General features: G+C 36.5%; 1 protein-coding gene across 4 annotated transcripts in view; it reads right to left on the bottom strand.

Moving 5' to 3' along the window:
• Positions 1-18027, bottom strand: part of LOC110112796 — an 81626-nt gene that overhangs the window by 6986 nt on the left and 56613 nt on the right. For 2 of the 4 annotated variants that reach the window (XM_028697277.1, XM_028697276.1), the window contains exons 4-7: positions 8765-8881; positions 3139-3190; positions 778-819; positions 173-611 (exon numbers count right to left, since the gene is read on the bottom strand). In XM_028697277.1, coding sequence (XP_028553110.1) covers positions 220-611; positions 778-819; positions 3139-3190; positions 8765-8881 — 603 coding nt within the window. In that variant the 3' untranslated portion in view covers positions 173-219. Of the gene's footprint in view, positions 1-172; positions 612-736; positions 820-3138; positions 3191-8764; positions 8882-18027 lie in introns of those variants that run through there. The other 2 variants (XM_028697279.1, XM_028697278.1) reach the window with 2 other exon arrangements.

The raw sequence follows: 18027 nt of genomic DNA, 5'->3' as shown, positions 1-18027 counted from the left end.
TAACCCAGAAAAATATCCTGGAAAACATAAGAATGGTAAAATATATTAAATATAACACTTTTAATGATATTACTCCATCTTGAAGAAAATGAAAGTGCTATCATACAATGATGCTGTAAAAGGAAGCAAGAAGCAAGTCAAGAAAAATAAAACAAAGAAAATACAAACTTACATCGTTTCTGTCAAACACCATTCTTCTTGAAAAGAATCTTTAATATGTCACCTTCTTAAATGTACTTTATGAGTCTCCAAGAATTTCCATGAAGGTATCATCAAATCTGACCATTGAAATCCAAACTTCAGCAATCCTTTAAGCCATCTGATTCTGCATGCAACATCCTCTAGATTCATGACAGATGACTCTAATGTACTGGAGCTCCTTGCCAACATCAGGTACTTCAGTGCAGCAACATCTGCATCATCCTTAGTAACCAAAGTGTATCGACCTTCTCTTGTGGTTGCTGCCTTAGATGCACCTAATTCATTTTTTTCATTATCATTGTAACTGTTATCATTATCATCAAAATTGGATGGCTCAGTAACCCTATCAGCGGCTACTTCATTCGCATCATTTTCAATGTCTGCAGTATCAAGGTAGATTTTTTGTGCATCTGCATTATTGAAATGAAAAGAGTTACTAAAGAGGACTAGGCAGATCAAACAATATTTCTTAACATCCAGATTCATGGTAGAATATGGTTTGTTAAGAAAGCAAGCATATGGAGAGCAAAAAAACCAGCTGATGCAATGGTGTTTCCATTTCAAATGATCCACCACCTTTAACAATCTCAAGGGTCTGTTTCTCCATTCTTTCTTTGTCTACACAAGTGAAGAAAGAAAAGCCCATATCAATTCATGAAAACTTCAATGCAATGAATAATGCCTACAACATCGTATCGGCCAACTTCCTTCAAAGGTAAGCTGGACAAAGATCATACCTGACACTACAGTTGAAGACCGTGTTGAATAAATTATGAAGAAACTCAGACCAAAACCAGTGACTTAATTTCACATTGAGCAACCGAGAGCAAAATTTAAGAGAACTTAAATAGAAATGAAAATTCTGAATAACATTCAAGGATACCAAAATGACCATATCTATCATTACATGGTATTCAACATTATCATTGTTTTAAGTCAAACACGTCACTCTAAGTCAGTGGATCAGGACGAATGTGACATCTATAAGTAGAAATAAATATTGTACTAGCGTGGTTGGAGCAAGAGGTAAGGACCTCACCAGGTTGGAAACTCTGATAGAGGCTTTCATCACTCAAATCAGTAATTTTGCAAGCAAAGACTTATGATAAATGTTTATGCAGAGAGTAATCTTTATGAATACTAAAGATTTCGTAAAAATAAAATAATAATTGTTTATAAACTAATGAATGAATAAAGGGAAGCTAAAGCGCAGTCAAAGGATAACTAAAGCGTAGCCAAAAGAGCAGCTAAAGGGCAGCTAAAGTACAACTATATCATCAAAGCATATGCTGTTAGGACTAAAACTGATGACTATAAGGAAAGTGAGATAAGTTATATATAGATGACGGATAACATAAATAAAGGCGAAAGATCTGACGAGGTAAGCTTACACTCTCAATTCTAAAAGTTGGGAAAATTAGACTCAACCCTGAATGAGAGAACAACTTCCATTCTAAAAGTTGGGAAGCTGAACCCAACCTTAAATTGAAACGCTGAAAATGTTCAAAAGCTTATAACCATCATATGACTTGTTTAAAAGTTTTGAACAGTTTTGACAAGATGAATAATACGGTTAGGCACTTCTTATACACAATATGACATTTCAATGTGTATTTTAGTTACATTAGTATTGTTAAGCATTTCTTAATTATTAATAATGTTATTACTAATTTTTATACATTGATTGTATATTTTATTGAGCTTAGCTCATCAACAGTGGTTGTACTGCATGTAAGAGAAAGGAGCAGGGAAATAAGCGGGAGGGAGGTGACCGTTCTTTTTGGTGTAAATATGTTTTGGTGTACAAAGAGATCTTATAGGACATCTGAATGATAACTATATAGGCTTTTGGGTATGTAAGTAAATTTTAAAAGTTTTAGTAGAGCTTTCTATTTACTTCAATTATATTTGATGTTCATTAAGGGACATTATATACTTCCCATTATTAATTATGAAATTTAATAGATTGGCAAGTTAGGAGAGTCTAAATAGATTTTTTTTTTACTCATTCTATTATGAAAATAGTGGCTCGGAATGGGTGACAGTAAGAAAGAACCGGTTTAGATTTTTCTTTTTTGTTATACTCCAGATAATATTTAAGGATGAAAAAAATAATAAAAGATTATTTTATTTCTCATAAATATTATGCGTCATAAAAAATAAAAGAGAAATTACAATTAAGCCCCCGAAAAAAAAGATGAGGTAGGTGATTGGCGAACCTATGACGATTGCATGTAAAGGGGAAGTGACTAAAGAGACTAAAGCTAGGGCGTAACCAATCACAAATTTAAGTAATTAAACTAGCTATTCAAGTACACACCTATTGGACATGCATGTTAGACCATTTTTTCTTAATTTCTTAAATAAACACAGGGATGACATATCTGATATGTGTAACCACATCATGCCTTGAATGTGTCAGACACTTCACATTGTTAAGTATAGGTGCATCGATGAATTTATACATATGTTGGACTAAGAATTCCATTGAACTTGGATTTATTTTTTACTTAAATCAAGCTTGAATTGAAGTTAAATAAAAATTGGATTCAACCAGCCAACAACCAAGCTAAGCTCTCAAACCAAGGTTGGATTTACTAGCAATCAAATTATTGATAACCCTACACACTAATTATAAAACATGGAGCTTAACCCTCAAATAAAAACTAAAAATAAGACCTCATAGCCAAAGCTTTCTAAATGTTATCATGTAATGCTTAGTAAAAAACATATGTATTGGTATTCAAAATAGAATCATGCAATCAAAATAAGGACATCAATGGAAAAACAATAAAAAACAACAAACAAGATTAAATATAACTATTCAACACAATGAGCACATGTACCCCACATAGAAATATCATTTCCACTTCGATGAAATTTCATTTCAATAACCACACCTAAAAGTAGTAAAATCTTTTATGATAGTTGAGATACCTATTTCATGCATCCAAGCCAAATGAGCACAGTGCCAACCATTGCCAAGTTCCTAAGAAGAGTAAAGAAAAAAGTAGTAAATTACCAAAGAAAAACTGACATTACATTAGCAAGATGGGTAACCTTTACAGCGTTAATCAATATAAAGACATAAGAAGTGGTTAGAACAAATTTAGGAGAAATTTATAAGGAGGTACTAAATGTGAAGTTTTCCTACCTTCAAGCCTTTAATAATTCAAATCCACTAACAGGAGCCAGAACAAATTATTAAGGGTAAAATAAAAACTAGAGTTTCAAATAAGTCTATAAACAAGACATAGGATAGTTACTTAAAGGAATTGCAAGTATTTTTACAGAAATATACGAACTTTCTAAATTCCATCTATTAGTAACCTAAAGGTTGACTAGTGGTGAAGTTTGAGTATTTCTACCCTTGAGGTCCAACTTAATTAATTTGAGTTAATGACATTAAAGTGTGATATCAACAACAACAACAACAACATCAAGCCTTTATCCCATTGCGTGGGGTAGGCAACATGAATCCTTTTTCTCCATTATGTCCTACTAGAAGTCAAATTCTCGTTTAAATCTAATAAAGAAAGATCATTTCTAATATTTTCTAACCAAGTCTTTTTAGGTCTGTCTCTAGTCAAATCTAATACTTCTATTTTCCTAACCGGTCATCGGAAGACCGCAGTTTTATGTGACCAAACCATCTAAGGCGACTCTCTCTAATCTTATCTTCTACTAGAGCTACTCCAACCTTTTCACGTATATGCTCATTTTGTATCCTATCTCTAAGGGTAAAGCCAATCATCCACCTGAGCATCCTCATCTTTGCCACACTTAACTTAATATTATGCTTCTCTTTTAATGGCCAACATTCGACACCATAAAGCATTGAGGCCTCACCACCATTTTATAGAATTTTTCCTTAAGTTTGAGGGGGTTTATCGCACAACAAGCCCGATGCATTCCTCCAGTTCAACCATCTAACTTGAATTCTGCTGATAATATCCCATCTATTTCACCATCACTCTGAAAAATAGATCAAATATATCTAAAATGTGTACTCTTATTAATGACTTGATCGCCCAAAGTCACAATCCCCTTACTAGGTCTATTACTACTAAAATTATACTCCATATATTCAATTTTAGATCTACTCAAGCGAAAACCTTTAGACTCTAAGGTTGACCTTTATAATTCAAGTTTACCTTCAACTCTCTCTAGTCTTATTGACAATAAGAATATCATCAGCAAAAAGCATACACCAAGGTACATCCTCTTGCAAAGGTCTAGTGAGAACATCCATGACTAAAGCAAAAAGATATGGGCTTAAGGCTGATCCTTTATGTAACCCAACCGAAATAGGGAAATACTTGGTCAAACCGCCTTGTGTTCAAACACAAGTAATAGCTAATGCATACATATCTTTAATTATTAGAATATAAATGGTATTAACTCCTTTCTTTTCAAGAACTCTCCATAGCACTTCTCTTGGAAATTTATCATATTCTTTTTCTAAATCAATAAATATCATATGTAGATCCTCTTTATTTTCTCTATATTTCTCCATCAAACCTCTTAATAAATGTATGGCTTCCATAGTCGACCTACCCGGCATGTAACCAAATTGATTTTGAGAAACATTAGTATCGCGCCACAACCTATGCTCCATACCTCGCTCCCATAGTTTTAAAGTATGACACATTAACTTAATTCCTTTATAATTCGCACAATCTTGTGCATCGCCTTTATTATTAAAAATAAGAATTAACACACTTATTATCCACTCATCTGACATCTTTTTAGTCTTCAAAACAGTATTAAAAAGTTTAGTAAGCCAAAAAATTCCTTCATCTCCTAAACAATTCCACACCTCTATTGGAATATCATTAGATCCAACAGCTTTTCCACCCTTCATTTTCTTTAAAGCTTATCTAACTTCGGTTTTACTAATACGCCGATAAAAACAACAATCTTTATTTTCATTCAGGGTGCTAAGATCACTACAGTCAATCGTATTTTCATATTCTTCATTAAATAAAATTAACAAAATAACTCATCCACCTTTGTTGAATATCATCTTCTAAGAAAAGTAATTTTTGATCTTCATCCTTAAAACACTTCACTTGAACGTGATATCACCGGCCATTACAAAATTTTAGAACTATATCCATGATCAAACACCAACCATTAAAAGCTCAGATTTTGGATAGACAAATTAGCTCTTTCATATCAAAAGAAGATTTTAGTCTAAATTTGTTAGTTGAAACAATGTTATCAAAAACTAAAGGTGCTCAATTCAAATTAACTTTACGAGCCATCAAATCTAATCACCAATGGCATTTTTAACAAGGGCATAACTAATAAATAAAACTCCAATAGAAAGTATGGAGAGAGATTAGTGTATATAGTCTTACCTTTACACAGTCAAGAGAATGCTTATATGAACCAATTCTAGGACTTTCATACTAAAACCAAACAAACTAAGCATTGCTCTATGCCCACCCTCTAAATTTCTCATGGTACAACAACAATAATAACATCAACATCAAGCCTTTATCCCATTACATTGAGTTGGCTACATGAATCTTTTTTCTCCAATATCTTATTAAAAGTCAAATTCAATTCCCCATAGTACTTGAATGAAAAAAATAAAAATAAAAATAAAATACCATCGAATACATCCATTAAAGTGAAGTTTCTAATAGACAATAGTACGTTACTTACTCTTGTTAATATCGAATCAATAAAGTATTTTATATTTTTATATGATTGAAAATTGTGTGAAGTGACCTAGTGAAACTAAATGTATACAAATAAAAAATCATGTGCGCATGCACTCTGATACAACAACAACAACAACAACAACAACAACAAGCCTTTATCCCACTACGTGGGGTCGGCTACATGATCTTTTTTCTCCATTGTGTCCTATTAAAAGTCAAATTCTCGTTTAAATCTAATAAAGAAAGGTCATTCCTAATATTTTCTAACCAAGTCTTTTTAGGTCTACCCCTACCTTTCTTAACAAAAGTCAAATCTAATACCTCTACTGCGCATGCACTCTGATAAAAATGGAAATTCCGATAAAAGCAAAAAAAAAAAAAACCAACAAACACTCTTCCTAAGGGAAAATTCAGCTTAAATGGTGGCACCAAAAAGCACGCATTATATATAAAAAGCATGTTAACCAAAAAAATGAAAAATATTGCGTGTTTTAATAAATATGTTGGTGCCAACAATATAAAAAAATTGAAATCATAGTGCCACCATTGACTATTCAAAGCATTATCCTCTATATGTGAGGGTAGATTTTACTGATCCATAACCTAATAATTATCCAAGTTCTAATTCTCTACATCCAAGAGTAAAGCCGACAAGGTTCATTTATTAATAACTGTTTGAATGATGAAATAATAAAATAACAACCATAAAATTTGCTAAACTAGTTGTTAATGTAATCGCATAAGGCCTTTAAGGCCTTTATGCTCAAATTTCATTCAAAATAATAAATCTCTCAAGGCAATCCTACATATAGGGTAGGGTCATTAGTCCCAACTTTTGAGCTTTCATCAAAACTTCGAGATATAAAACATTAAAACCAAACCCCAAACCAAAGGCAACTATAATTTAACATTAGAGTTAATTAAATTCAAATGTCATATATCCATAAATTTGCATGGGCATGATGATTAGCAACTAAGTAGGCAAATTTAATAGGAAAATAACTAAATGACTTCCAAAAGCCTAATCCTCTATGGGTCAACGAGTTGACATGATGATTTTGCCCCAATGACAGCATAATCATTGCAAATCATAACCAGAGGAATTGCTAACAAATCTATGCTTCCCATAATAAATCAAGCAAAATACCTCAAGTTTTTTTCTATGATGAGCATAATTATTAAGAAACATAACCGAGTGAAATTTCATCATAAAAAGACCTAAAATAACAAATCATCCAACATTGGAATAATTAATTTATTATGACAACAAATTCTGAGAACAAAATTCTAATAATGAAGATAATATTGTAATATCCAAAAATATTCAAAGGTAAAATAAAAAAGACATAAAATTTTCATCTCGCTAATTTGGAATTTGATGAAATTAATGAAAGTGTTTTTTTTATAATTTTCTATAATTTATTATGATCATCTTACTATATATAGATAAATATAAGAAAATTGGTATATATATATAAAATTGCTATTAAATTGGTATCATCCCATACATTATTTAATTATATGGTTCACAAGATGAATATCATTGTTAATATAACAATTCTATATAGCTTTTCATTGAATTTCCATTCAAGGCAGCATGGAAAAGTGGACATAGAAATGGATAGTATTAAATAATTATATTTATAAAATTTACTATTTCTTTTTGTTTGTGTTTCTACATATATACATTTGCATGTAAATTTTATAAGCAATGTAGAATCTTATATAAGTAATGTATTAAAAAGTTCTTCACATTTTAAAATATAGATTTGTGTCTTGCCATTTATAATTAAATAACCATGAATCAATTATAAATTATGTAAATTATAAGCTTGAAGTATTATGAGCATGCTACATTTTATTAAAATAAGGACGTCTTGTGCGTATGAGTTATATATTAATGCATTTTGTCAATTAGCATATTCATGATGGCTAATATATATATATATTTAAATGTTTTATGAGATGAGCTTAAAAAGGTCAAGTGATAGGGGACTGGTTGCCAATGTTATATTATGATTTGTACAGGTGAGGCAACAAATACACAAGGTGAGCCTTACAAAGAGAAAAAAGATCATCAACTCCCTTGGAATTAATTTGAGGCACAATATGAGGTGTGGGTCTGATATATATAATTTTCTCATCTAGTTGAAGTTTCATAGCTCACCATATTATTTTTTTAGATGTTTCTATAAATAGAAGCAAGATAAAGTTGAGCCTAAATGAGGACCCGGTTTTGAATTTACAACTCTATGATTTGATGTTTAGCTCTAGTGTAAGATATATATCATACTAAGGAAATGTATATAATGGAGGTTTGATATTATGTATGTGAACCTGAATACTTAATATAAATTCTGTAGTAAATGTTTTGGGATGCATTCGTGCATAAGAATTGTGTTATTTCATTAGATCTTCGTTTTCCAGAATGTTTAAATAAGAAAATAAATTCAACATAGCGGGGAGAGGATTTTCGTTGTCTAAAATGTTAAAAAAAAAATTCAGAATATGACATAACCAGAAGAAGATTTAGGCCCAAGTTTGCCATGTCCAATAAAATAAAGGATTGAAGATATCCAAAATTAGACTGAACACTTGACATTGCAAAGTATCAGCTGCAATCATCAATGGTACTGAAATCGTACAAACTAGAACAGAATCTACTAAGACAAGGAGTTTCGTAACATGTAGTGAAAATTTTCAAAGCAATAATCAAGTTGTAATCAACATCAAATTAAGCAGCTAAAAATTTTCTGTTTTAACAAAAACAACATATAAGTTGATAAATGGATAATTTAAAAGATTAATAAAAACAGTTGTAATGGCAAGTTATGGTAGGCAGGGCAATCACGATAACTAAAAAACAGAAAAGAAAAAAGGAATATCAGTACCCCTGACAATGGCACCATCCAACCATTTTCTTGCGACCAATCAAGAGACGGGCGCAAATCTTTACATAGGGCTTCATAAGAACATCCTTCACCAACAGGAGGATCCGGTAATTTGATCTACACAAAGAAAGCAAAGAATTATTTCTTTTAAAATCATGAGCACAGAAAGCTAAGGCTTAATAAAGGAAAGTTCATTATGTTCAAAAAAAAAACACCTGGATCAAAAAAAAAAAAAAAAAAGCACCTGGATCTTTCAACTCACCTAACTCTTTCACATGTAGCACCGAAACTTAATATCATCATATTATAAAACAAAACTTAAGAATTTTAAATTATCTGCATGCAAATTATTAAGCCAATATAAGATACAAATTTTCCTCCATAAATCCAAAACAATAAAAGAGCCAAAGGGCTTCTCTTAAATTTTATTATGTTTTTATTCTTTTAGTATAGAAAAATATTTCATTGTTTAAAATCCAACTCATAAAAGAAATCCAAGTCACTATTAATTTAATATCTAATATAAATTTTTTATCATGTACTTGGTAATTATTTGATTATAATATTAATTAATACTGAAAGTGAACTTAAAAGAAACTTGCTTTTTCTGATTATTATCAGATTTTAATAAACAAAAAATTTAACTATAAATATTTAAGGAGCATAGGAAGAGAATAACCATCATCTTTAAAGGTTCACATACGATGAGAACTCAATTTCAAAATGAGATTCTCTTGATTCTAATATAGGGGTGTAAATGAGTCGAGCTAGCACAAACTCGACCTGACAAGCTCACAAGTCGAGATTATTGAGTCATGAGCTCGAGCTCGAGCATAAAGTTGAGCTCAAACATTAAACGAGCTCGAGGTCGAGTTTAAAATAACTCAGCTCTTTGGCTTGCGAGTTGGCTCATATTTAAAAAAAAAAACAACTTAAAATATTATTTTTGGTAATTCAAAAAAAAAAAAAAAATGCTAATGCCTTTTCATACATTAAATTCATCTGATTAGTTTAAAAAAAATTCAAAACCTGTTTGCTGTTTTTTTGGGGAAATAAAGTTGCCTGTTGTCATTTCCTTTATTAAAAGAAGTAAGAGATTAATTTTTATTGCAATAAATGAGCTGCACACTATTACAACTTTTCCAGTAGTATCTTTTTCCTTTCGTGTGAAGTTGTGCATTCATCTCTCCATCTGCAATGTCTGCCTCGAGGCCTTCAATGTCTTTCGTGTGAACTACCACTACCTCGCCTTCTCCTACGGGCTTCTCAAACGTCAACGAGTGTCTACCTCCAGTGAACTTCAGTTGATGAGTCGACCTCGAGCTTACATTTATTTTATTGAGTCAAGCTCAAACTCAATACAAAAGCTCGACTCAAGTTCGTGCTCGAGCCCATTGTTCATATGTTCCTCATTCAAAAGAAAAAATGATGCTAGCGACACAAATGAATCCCGCTTTGTAGTCAGAGGATTCCATTCTCCTTGAGGCAAATCGTAATTAACCAGATTTTTCCTGAGAGTGGTATCAGGATTTATTTAGATCCGGGTCCTTACTTCCTATGAGGGCAAGCCCTCATAATTAATTATCCATCACAACACATAGAAGAGAACTCTCGATTAAGGATGAATTAATGTTTTAGATGTGCGATAGTTTTATTTTTGGTTGTGGGGTATGGATGTAGACTCGATCAATATCCTATGGCCCCGTCATCTCGGAAATATCATAGATTTAAGTCTATCAACACTATTAATCATTGATTGTAGTGTCTAATAAATCTGATTAGCTGACATGGGTTGCCTCCTATCAGGCTAGAGTAAACTGAAGTGAATAAATATTATGATGATTTGGTTTAGGTTGGGACTTGCGATTTCACTTGGGAGTTGCCCGTAGTTTAGATTTAGATTAGGTCTTACGGCCCCGTTTAGGAGTTGCATGTAGTTTAGATTTAGGTTAAGTCTTACACCCCCGTTTAGTAGTTGCCTATAGTTTAGATTTAGATTAGGCCTTATGATGAGAACATCGGTCCGAGATTTCGACATGTGTACCACCGTCGGAGTCGTAGATCGACGGTTACGATCCTGAGTATGTACTTTTGATATATTTTGTATTTTATGTATTTTCTTTTTCTATTATTCCTATTTCACCCCTGTGGGTAGTGAGTCACTATTGTAGCCCCGTGGGCATTTGTGTCTTTCTGGTTTTCTTTCATTTGGGCCCATTTATAGGAGGCCTCTTGCATTGTAATGGTTAATGATGATTTTGATGAATAAAATTTGTTTTGTTTCTTAGTGATCTCTTTGTGAGTTCATGAGAGCCGAGAAGCCTATGAGTGGCCAAGGAAATACCCAACAGTTCATCTACAAGTGAGCTCTTGGTTTCTTTACTTTTTGTTTTCATCTTGAATCCTCCTCCACCCACCTTTCCTCTCCATACCGCTGACAACCCTTAACCCCTCTCCTCCACCTGACGGCTTCCCCTTCCCCTTGAACCCCTACTAGACGCCTCCCCATCACCCCACCACCGAGAGAAGAGAGTGAGAGCGAGAGAAATGTCGGGGGAGAGAGGGAACCAGCAGAGGCCGAAGGCCTCGTCCATTCGCTCTTTTTAACGACGCCAGCGCGCTCTGTGAGCGACGTGGGGGAGAAGATCGTGCACGAAGTGACTCGGGCATGGCTTCGACGTGCACACGACGTGGGAGCGGCAGAGAGAAGGTGAGATTTGATGATTTTTTTTTCTCTTTTTTTGTTACAGCGTACGGGTCAACACTCTCCAATTTCATTAATAGCTCCCAATTAATACTCCCTAATCTCCTCCTCATACCCCCCCTCTCCCTCAATTCCTCTCTTCCACTTTAATTCTCACAATTATAATTTGAATTCAAATTCAAATTCCTTACGCAAATTTTACTTAATATGAAATTAATTTTAGATTTCTAATAATTCTCTCTAATCCAACCTAGATCCAGCCGCCCCCTTTCCCCTCTTCCCCTCTCACCCCTCCTACCCGAGTTCACCCGCCACTCTCCTCTTCCCTTGGCCACCCCTCCCAAGTGACGGCTCCTCCACCATAACACCACCACAACGCCAAAACCCTTCCATGATCATGTATGGCTGATCCAGAGCTTGATCACGGATTTGTGTTCAACTCTCAAGGGGAGATCGATGTCATCCAATCACCGTTCTTTGATGTTGGATTGGGATTTGACCACACCGTTGAGGAATACCTCGATCGTATTCTTTTCCATCTAGCAGACGTCATCGACGAGCAACGACCTACGGGAGAGTGGAAGATCACCGGACGCCCACCCGCTCCTCCAACTCCGGCTCCTCCGGCAACTAGCCCCCTTGGCATCACATGTCTACTAGTGGCATCCCTAAGCTTGTTTGCAATCTTCTTCCGCTAAGCCAAGCCATATCAAGAGTGTAAGTGAGGGATCCCAAGGTGAATGATCTAAATTTTAAACTATGGATTTTGTTATGTGCCATTCGCTCTACTCATTTATTGATGATGTAATTTTCCGAGTTTCCTATTAATCTCTATTGTAATAACATGACATTACTTAGCCTTTCCATGAATTTTTCTGAAGATCTAACTTGAATACGCATCCATTTATGCTTAGCCGATCAAAATTCACAATTTCTTAATTTCGTATACGCAATTCTTGTTTCATCTTCCTTGTATTACATCATATTTGGTATCAGAGCATGGCTAGCATATGCTATGAATGCTAGAAGTCATCCTAGGGAACTTTATCATCAATGTTAAGTGTCATTGCATGCTCATCACCACTTAGAAAAATTTAAACCCTTGTTAGTCTTGCTGTCCAGAAAATTCCTGCACAATTTAGTGGCCTTTAGGTGACTCCAAGCTAGTGTGTAGGTGCTGTCCACGCTCTAGAAACCTTCCAAAACACTTAGACAACTTAGGTCTTTGCTGTAATTTGCTGTACTGATCATTCCTGCATCATTTAGAGGCATTAGGACCATAATATCTTAGTGTCTAGGTGCTTTCCCTTACCCAATTACCTCCCCTAGTGTCCCCTAACACCTACCCATGGATCCGGAACATAATCAGGCGACTCTGGACCTCATCGTGGGTCAACTTGGGACAGTTACTCAGCAAATTAGGAACACCCAGACTGACTTAGCCAACTTTAGCCGCCAAACGGGTGAACGACTTGATAACATCGAGCGGCTAGGACACCCCGGAATTCACACCCCATCTAGACCGCATTCACCTTATGGTGATGAAACCCAGACTGATTATGGACCACCTTGGGATCACTATCATCATAACCTTAGACCCAATCAGGACCTCGTAGGACATGAACCCACTTGGAGAGACAACGACGCTCAGCTGCTAAAAAACATCCGAATAGACGCCCCTTCCTACGATGGCACCCTCGATCCTCAAGTCTTCTTAGATTGGCTCAAAGGGATGAATAGTTATTTCAAATGGTATAACATCTCGGAAGCTAGGAAAGTTAGGTTCGCCAAAATGAAACTTACAGGTCGAGCTAACCAATACTGGACAAACCTGGAAAACATGCGCGAAGCTCAAGGTGAGCACCCCATCACCGACTAGCGAGCTATGAAGCAAGAGCTCAAGAGAAAATATCTCCCTCCCTCATACTACCCCAAGCTCTTAGATAGATGGAATAGGGCTGACCCAAGGGAGTAGACCTGTAAAAGAGTATATCTTCGCTTTTGATGACTACATGATCCATTGCAGCGGAGAAGAGACCACTACCCCAGCCCAAATCCTTTCTATGTTTAGAGCTAGCCTTCGGGAAGATCTCTGAAATGAGCTTTTTGCTAGAGGAGTTGACACTTTAGAAGCAGCCCGCAGTTTAGTGCTGGACCTCGAAGAATCTAGGACCCATTCCCACTCTAAACATCTAGATTCCCGCCCAACTCCATATAGAGCTTCCCCCAGTCAACCCCAAAACCGACCCGCTGGCCCTATGATTAACCGATCGACTGCTAGCAAAACCCAACCTCGTCCTGACTCTAAAGGTAAAACCCCTGAACGTGACACTCCCAAAGCCACCTCTGGAACCAAGATCTATAGGTGCCACGGTTATGGGCACATTGCCTCGCAGTGTTCTAGTCCATATAAGGTCACCATAATCGAAGAGGTTGAAGACGAAGAGGAAGAACCTGAGACCGACTTGACCCATCATGTTGACGATGAAAAGGACTTCTTCTACAAAGAAAACCCTGTTGATCTGCAAGTTGTTAGATACGCGTTACCCCAACCCAAACCCAGTGACGATTGGCGAAGGACTTCAATTTTCCACAACTTTACTAAAATCGGAGACAAGAACTACAAAGTCATCATCGACAGTGGAAGTTGTATCAACGCCGTCTCCTTAGTAATGATAATCAAACTTAACTCAAACGCAACACTCCACCCAAACCCGTATAAGGTCGCTTGGATTAATTCGACTACCATAGAAATAAAGGATACGAGCCTTATTCCCATTGAGTTTGTTGTAAAGTATCGTTTCCCCATTCCTCGCTTGGATGACATGTTAGACATGATGACCGGAGCAACTCTCTTTTCTAAGATCGATCTTAAGAGCGGTTATCATCAGATCAGAATCCGCCCAGGAGATGAATGGAAAACGACATTCAAAACTAAAGACGGGTTGTACGAATGGATGGTTATGCAATTTGGTCTTAGTAATGCCCCTAGCACTTTCATGCGTGTCATGACCCAGGTCCTTCGACCTTTCTTAAGAAAATTCGTCGTAGTCTATTTTGATGACATTTTAATCTACAGTAGTTCGGTGGATCATCACTTAAATCATCTGAAGGAAGTATGTGAAGTTTTGAGGAAAGAACAACAGTATACAAATCCAAAGAAGTGTATGTTCCACACTGACCGTGTCACTTTTCTCGGATTTATCATTTCCTCTCAAGGAATATCGGCTGACCCCGAGAAAGTTCGAGCGATTAACGAGTGGCCTGAGTCGAGAAATTTCAAAGATGTTCGGAGCTTTCATGGATTGACCACCTTTTATCGAAGGTTTATTAGGAATTTTAGTACGATAGTGGCACCCATAACCAATTGCCTAAAGAAGGGAGAACTCCATTGGACTTCATTGGCCACTAAAGCATTCAATGAGATCAATAAGAGAATGGTCGAGGCACCAGTTATACATCTTCCTGATTTTTCTAAAGTCTTTGAAGTAACCTGTGACGCGTCTGGTATTAGTATAGGAGGAGTTTTGTCGCAAGAGGGACACCCTGTGGCCTATTGTAGTGAGAAGCTGAACAATATCAGGCAACCGTACTCGACCTACGATAAGGAGTTTTACACGATCATTCAATCCCTTAAGTATTGGAGACATTATCTTCTTCCCCAAGAATTTGTTATCTTTTCGGATCATGAAGCCTTACGATATATTAACTCTCAGAAGAAGCTTAATGCCTAACACGGACGACGGGTTGAAATCCTATAAGAGTATACCTTCACCATCAGACATAAAGCAGGATCCGAAAATAAAGCAGCCGACGCTTTAAGCCGTAGGATGATGGTTACTCGCGAGATGAGGACTGAAGTTATTGGATTTGAGCGCATTAAAGAAGATTATAAGGATTGCCCCGATTTTAAAGAAACATACTTACTTCTGCTAACTGGAGAACATCAGATCATTGATGCTTTCCTAGTTGAAGACAAATATTTGTTTAAATCCTAGAAACTCTGTATTCCCAATACCTCACTCCGTGAATTTTTTGTTTGGGAACTACATGCTGGTGGTTTAGCTGGGCACTTCGGTCAAACCAAGACAATCGCTGACATTGAAAATGAATTTTATTTGTCGAGTCTTAAGCGGGATGTTAGAAGATTAGTGAAACGGTATCACACCTGTCAGTTGGCCAAACAAAGAAAACAAAACATAGGCCTTTATACACCACTCCCTATACCCAATTGTCCATGGCAAGATGTGAGTATGGATTTCGTCCTCGATCTACCCAAGACTGTTAGAAAACATGACTCCGTGTGTGTGGTTGTGTATAGGTTTTCCAAGATGGTACACTTCCTCCCTTGCTCGAAAACGTTTGATGCTTCCAGAATCGCCAAATTGTATTTTGATGAAATTGTCAGACTTCATGGGTTACCTAAAACCAAAGTGTCAGATCGATATGTAAAATTCACTAGCTATTTTTGGAAGACGTTATGGTTCAAAATGGGCACTAAACTACAATTCTCAACCGATTTCCACCCCCGACGGATGACCAGATGGAAATGGTAAACAGGAGCCTGGGTAACCTCCTAAGGACCTTGGTAGGTGAACACATTAGAGATTGGGATTCTAAGTTGCCTATTGCCGTGTTTGCTTATAACAATTCCGTTAACCGAACCACGGGTTTGAGTCCAGCAGAAATTATGTACGAATACCAACCTAGGCAGCCAATAGATTTAATCCCAATGGGTCATAAGTCTAGAGCATCTGAGTCAGCATCTGCATTTGCATCACATCTATAATAATTGCATAAGAAAATTAATAAAAAGATTGAACAAAGAAATGCTAACTATTAAGGTAATGCGGACCTCAAGAAACAATTTAAAGAATTTGAAGTGGGAGACTTTGTAATTGTTCGAATTCGTCCGGAGCAGTTCCCGCAAGGGGCCGTTAAGAAATTACATGTGAGAAGTGTAGACCTTTCAAAATAACATTCAAAATAAATAGTAACGCTTATGTGCTAAACATTCCCGAGGGTTTTAACATTAATCCTATGTTTAACATTGAAGATCTTGTAGCCTTGGAGGGTCCAGAGTTTAACCCCACCAATCCATTATATACTGAGCCTTGTGTGAACCTACTTGGTGAGAACCCCAACCTACTTCCACTCCAAAACATTCCCACTTTACCCACTATGGAGAAGATTGAGGCAATACTTAGCGATGAAATTATTTTCACTAAAGACGGCAGTCGCCAAAGGTATATAGTTCAATGGGCAGGGAAGCTGGAGACGGAGAACACGTGGATCGACCGGGATGAGCTAAAGAGATTGGAACCTGACCTACTGGAGTGGTACGAGAGTTCTAGAGATGCTCACTCGACAGGGTCGAGTTTTCTCCCACCTGGGGAGAATGATGAGGACATCAGTCCGAGATTTCGACATGTGTACCGCCGTCGGAGTTATAGATCGACGGCTACGATCCAGAGTCTGTACTTTTGATATGTTTTGTATTTTATGTATTTTCTTTTTCTACTTTTCCTAGTTTACCCATGTGGGTAGTGAGTCGCTATTCTAACCCCGAGGGAATTTGCGTCTTTATGTTTTTATTAATGAAGTTTGATTTGTTTCTTAGTGATCTCTTTGTGAGTTCATGATAGCCAAGAAGCCTAGAAGTGGCCAAGGAAATACCCAATAGTTCATCTACAAGTGAGCTCTTGGTTTTTTTAGTTTTTGTCTCCTCATCCCACCTTTCCTCTCCATATCGCCGGCAACCCTTAACCCCTCTCCTTTAGAGTCCAATGTCGGGCATTTACTTCAAGATTTATGTAAGTTTTAATATATACAGCGTGAGGCGTAAGCCTCATGCCAGTGAGGCGAGGTGGGCCTCAACCAAGTTGAGGCGCAAGCCTCATAAAAAAAACTCGAGGCGTAAGCATCGAGGTGTTTTTTATTGGAATTGCGCAAAGGCGGGCCTCAAGGCGAGCCTCATATTGCGCAATTTTAAACCATGCACGACGCCAAAACCCTTCCATGATCATGTATGGCCGATCTAGAGCTTGATCACGGATTTATGTTCAACTCTCAAGGGGAGATCGACATCATCCAATCACCATTCTTCGACGTTGGATTCGGATTCGACCACATCGTTGAGGAATACCTCGATCGTATTCTTTTCCATCTAGCGGACGTCATCGACGAACAACGACCTACGGGAGAGTGGAAGATCACTGGAAGCCCACACGCTCCGCCAACTACGGCTCCTTCTCCGGCGACCAGCCCCCTTGGCATCACATGTCTACTAGTGGCATCCCTAAGCTTGTTTGCAATCTTCTTCCGCTAAGCCGAGCCATATCAAGAGTGTAAGTGAGGGATCCCAAGGTGAATGATATAAATTTTAAACTATGGATTTTGTTATGTGCCATTCGCTCTACTCATTTATTTGATGATATAATTTTGCAAGTTTCCTATTAATCTCTATTGTAATAACTTGTCAACACTTAGCCCTTCCATTAATTTTTCCGAAGATCTAACTTGAATACGCATCCATTTATGCTTAGCCAATCAAAGTTCA

This window comes from Dendrobium catenatum, unplaced genomic scaffold (genome assembly GCF_001605985.2).
Source record: "Dendrobium catenatum unplaced genomic scaffold, ASM160598v2 fragScaff_scaffold_908, whole genome shotgun sequence".
Classification (NCBI taxonomy): Eukaryota; Viridiplantae; Streptophyta; class Magnoliopsida; order Asparagales; family Orchidaceae; genus Dendrobium; species Dendrobium catenatum.
This window is presented reverse-complemented; position numbering and strand designations above follow the sequence as displayed.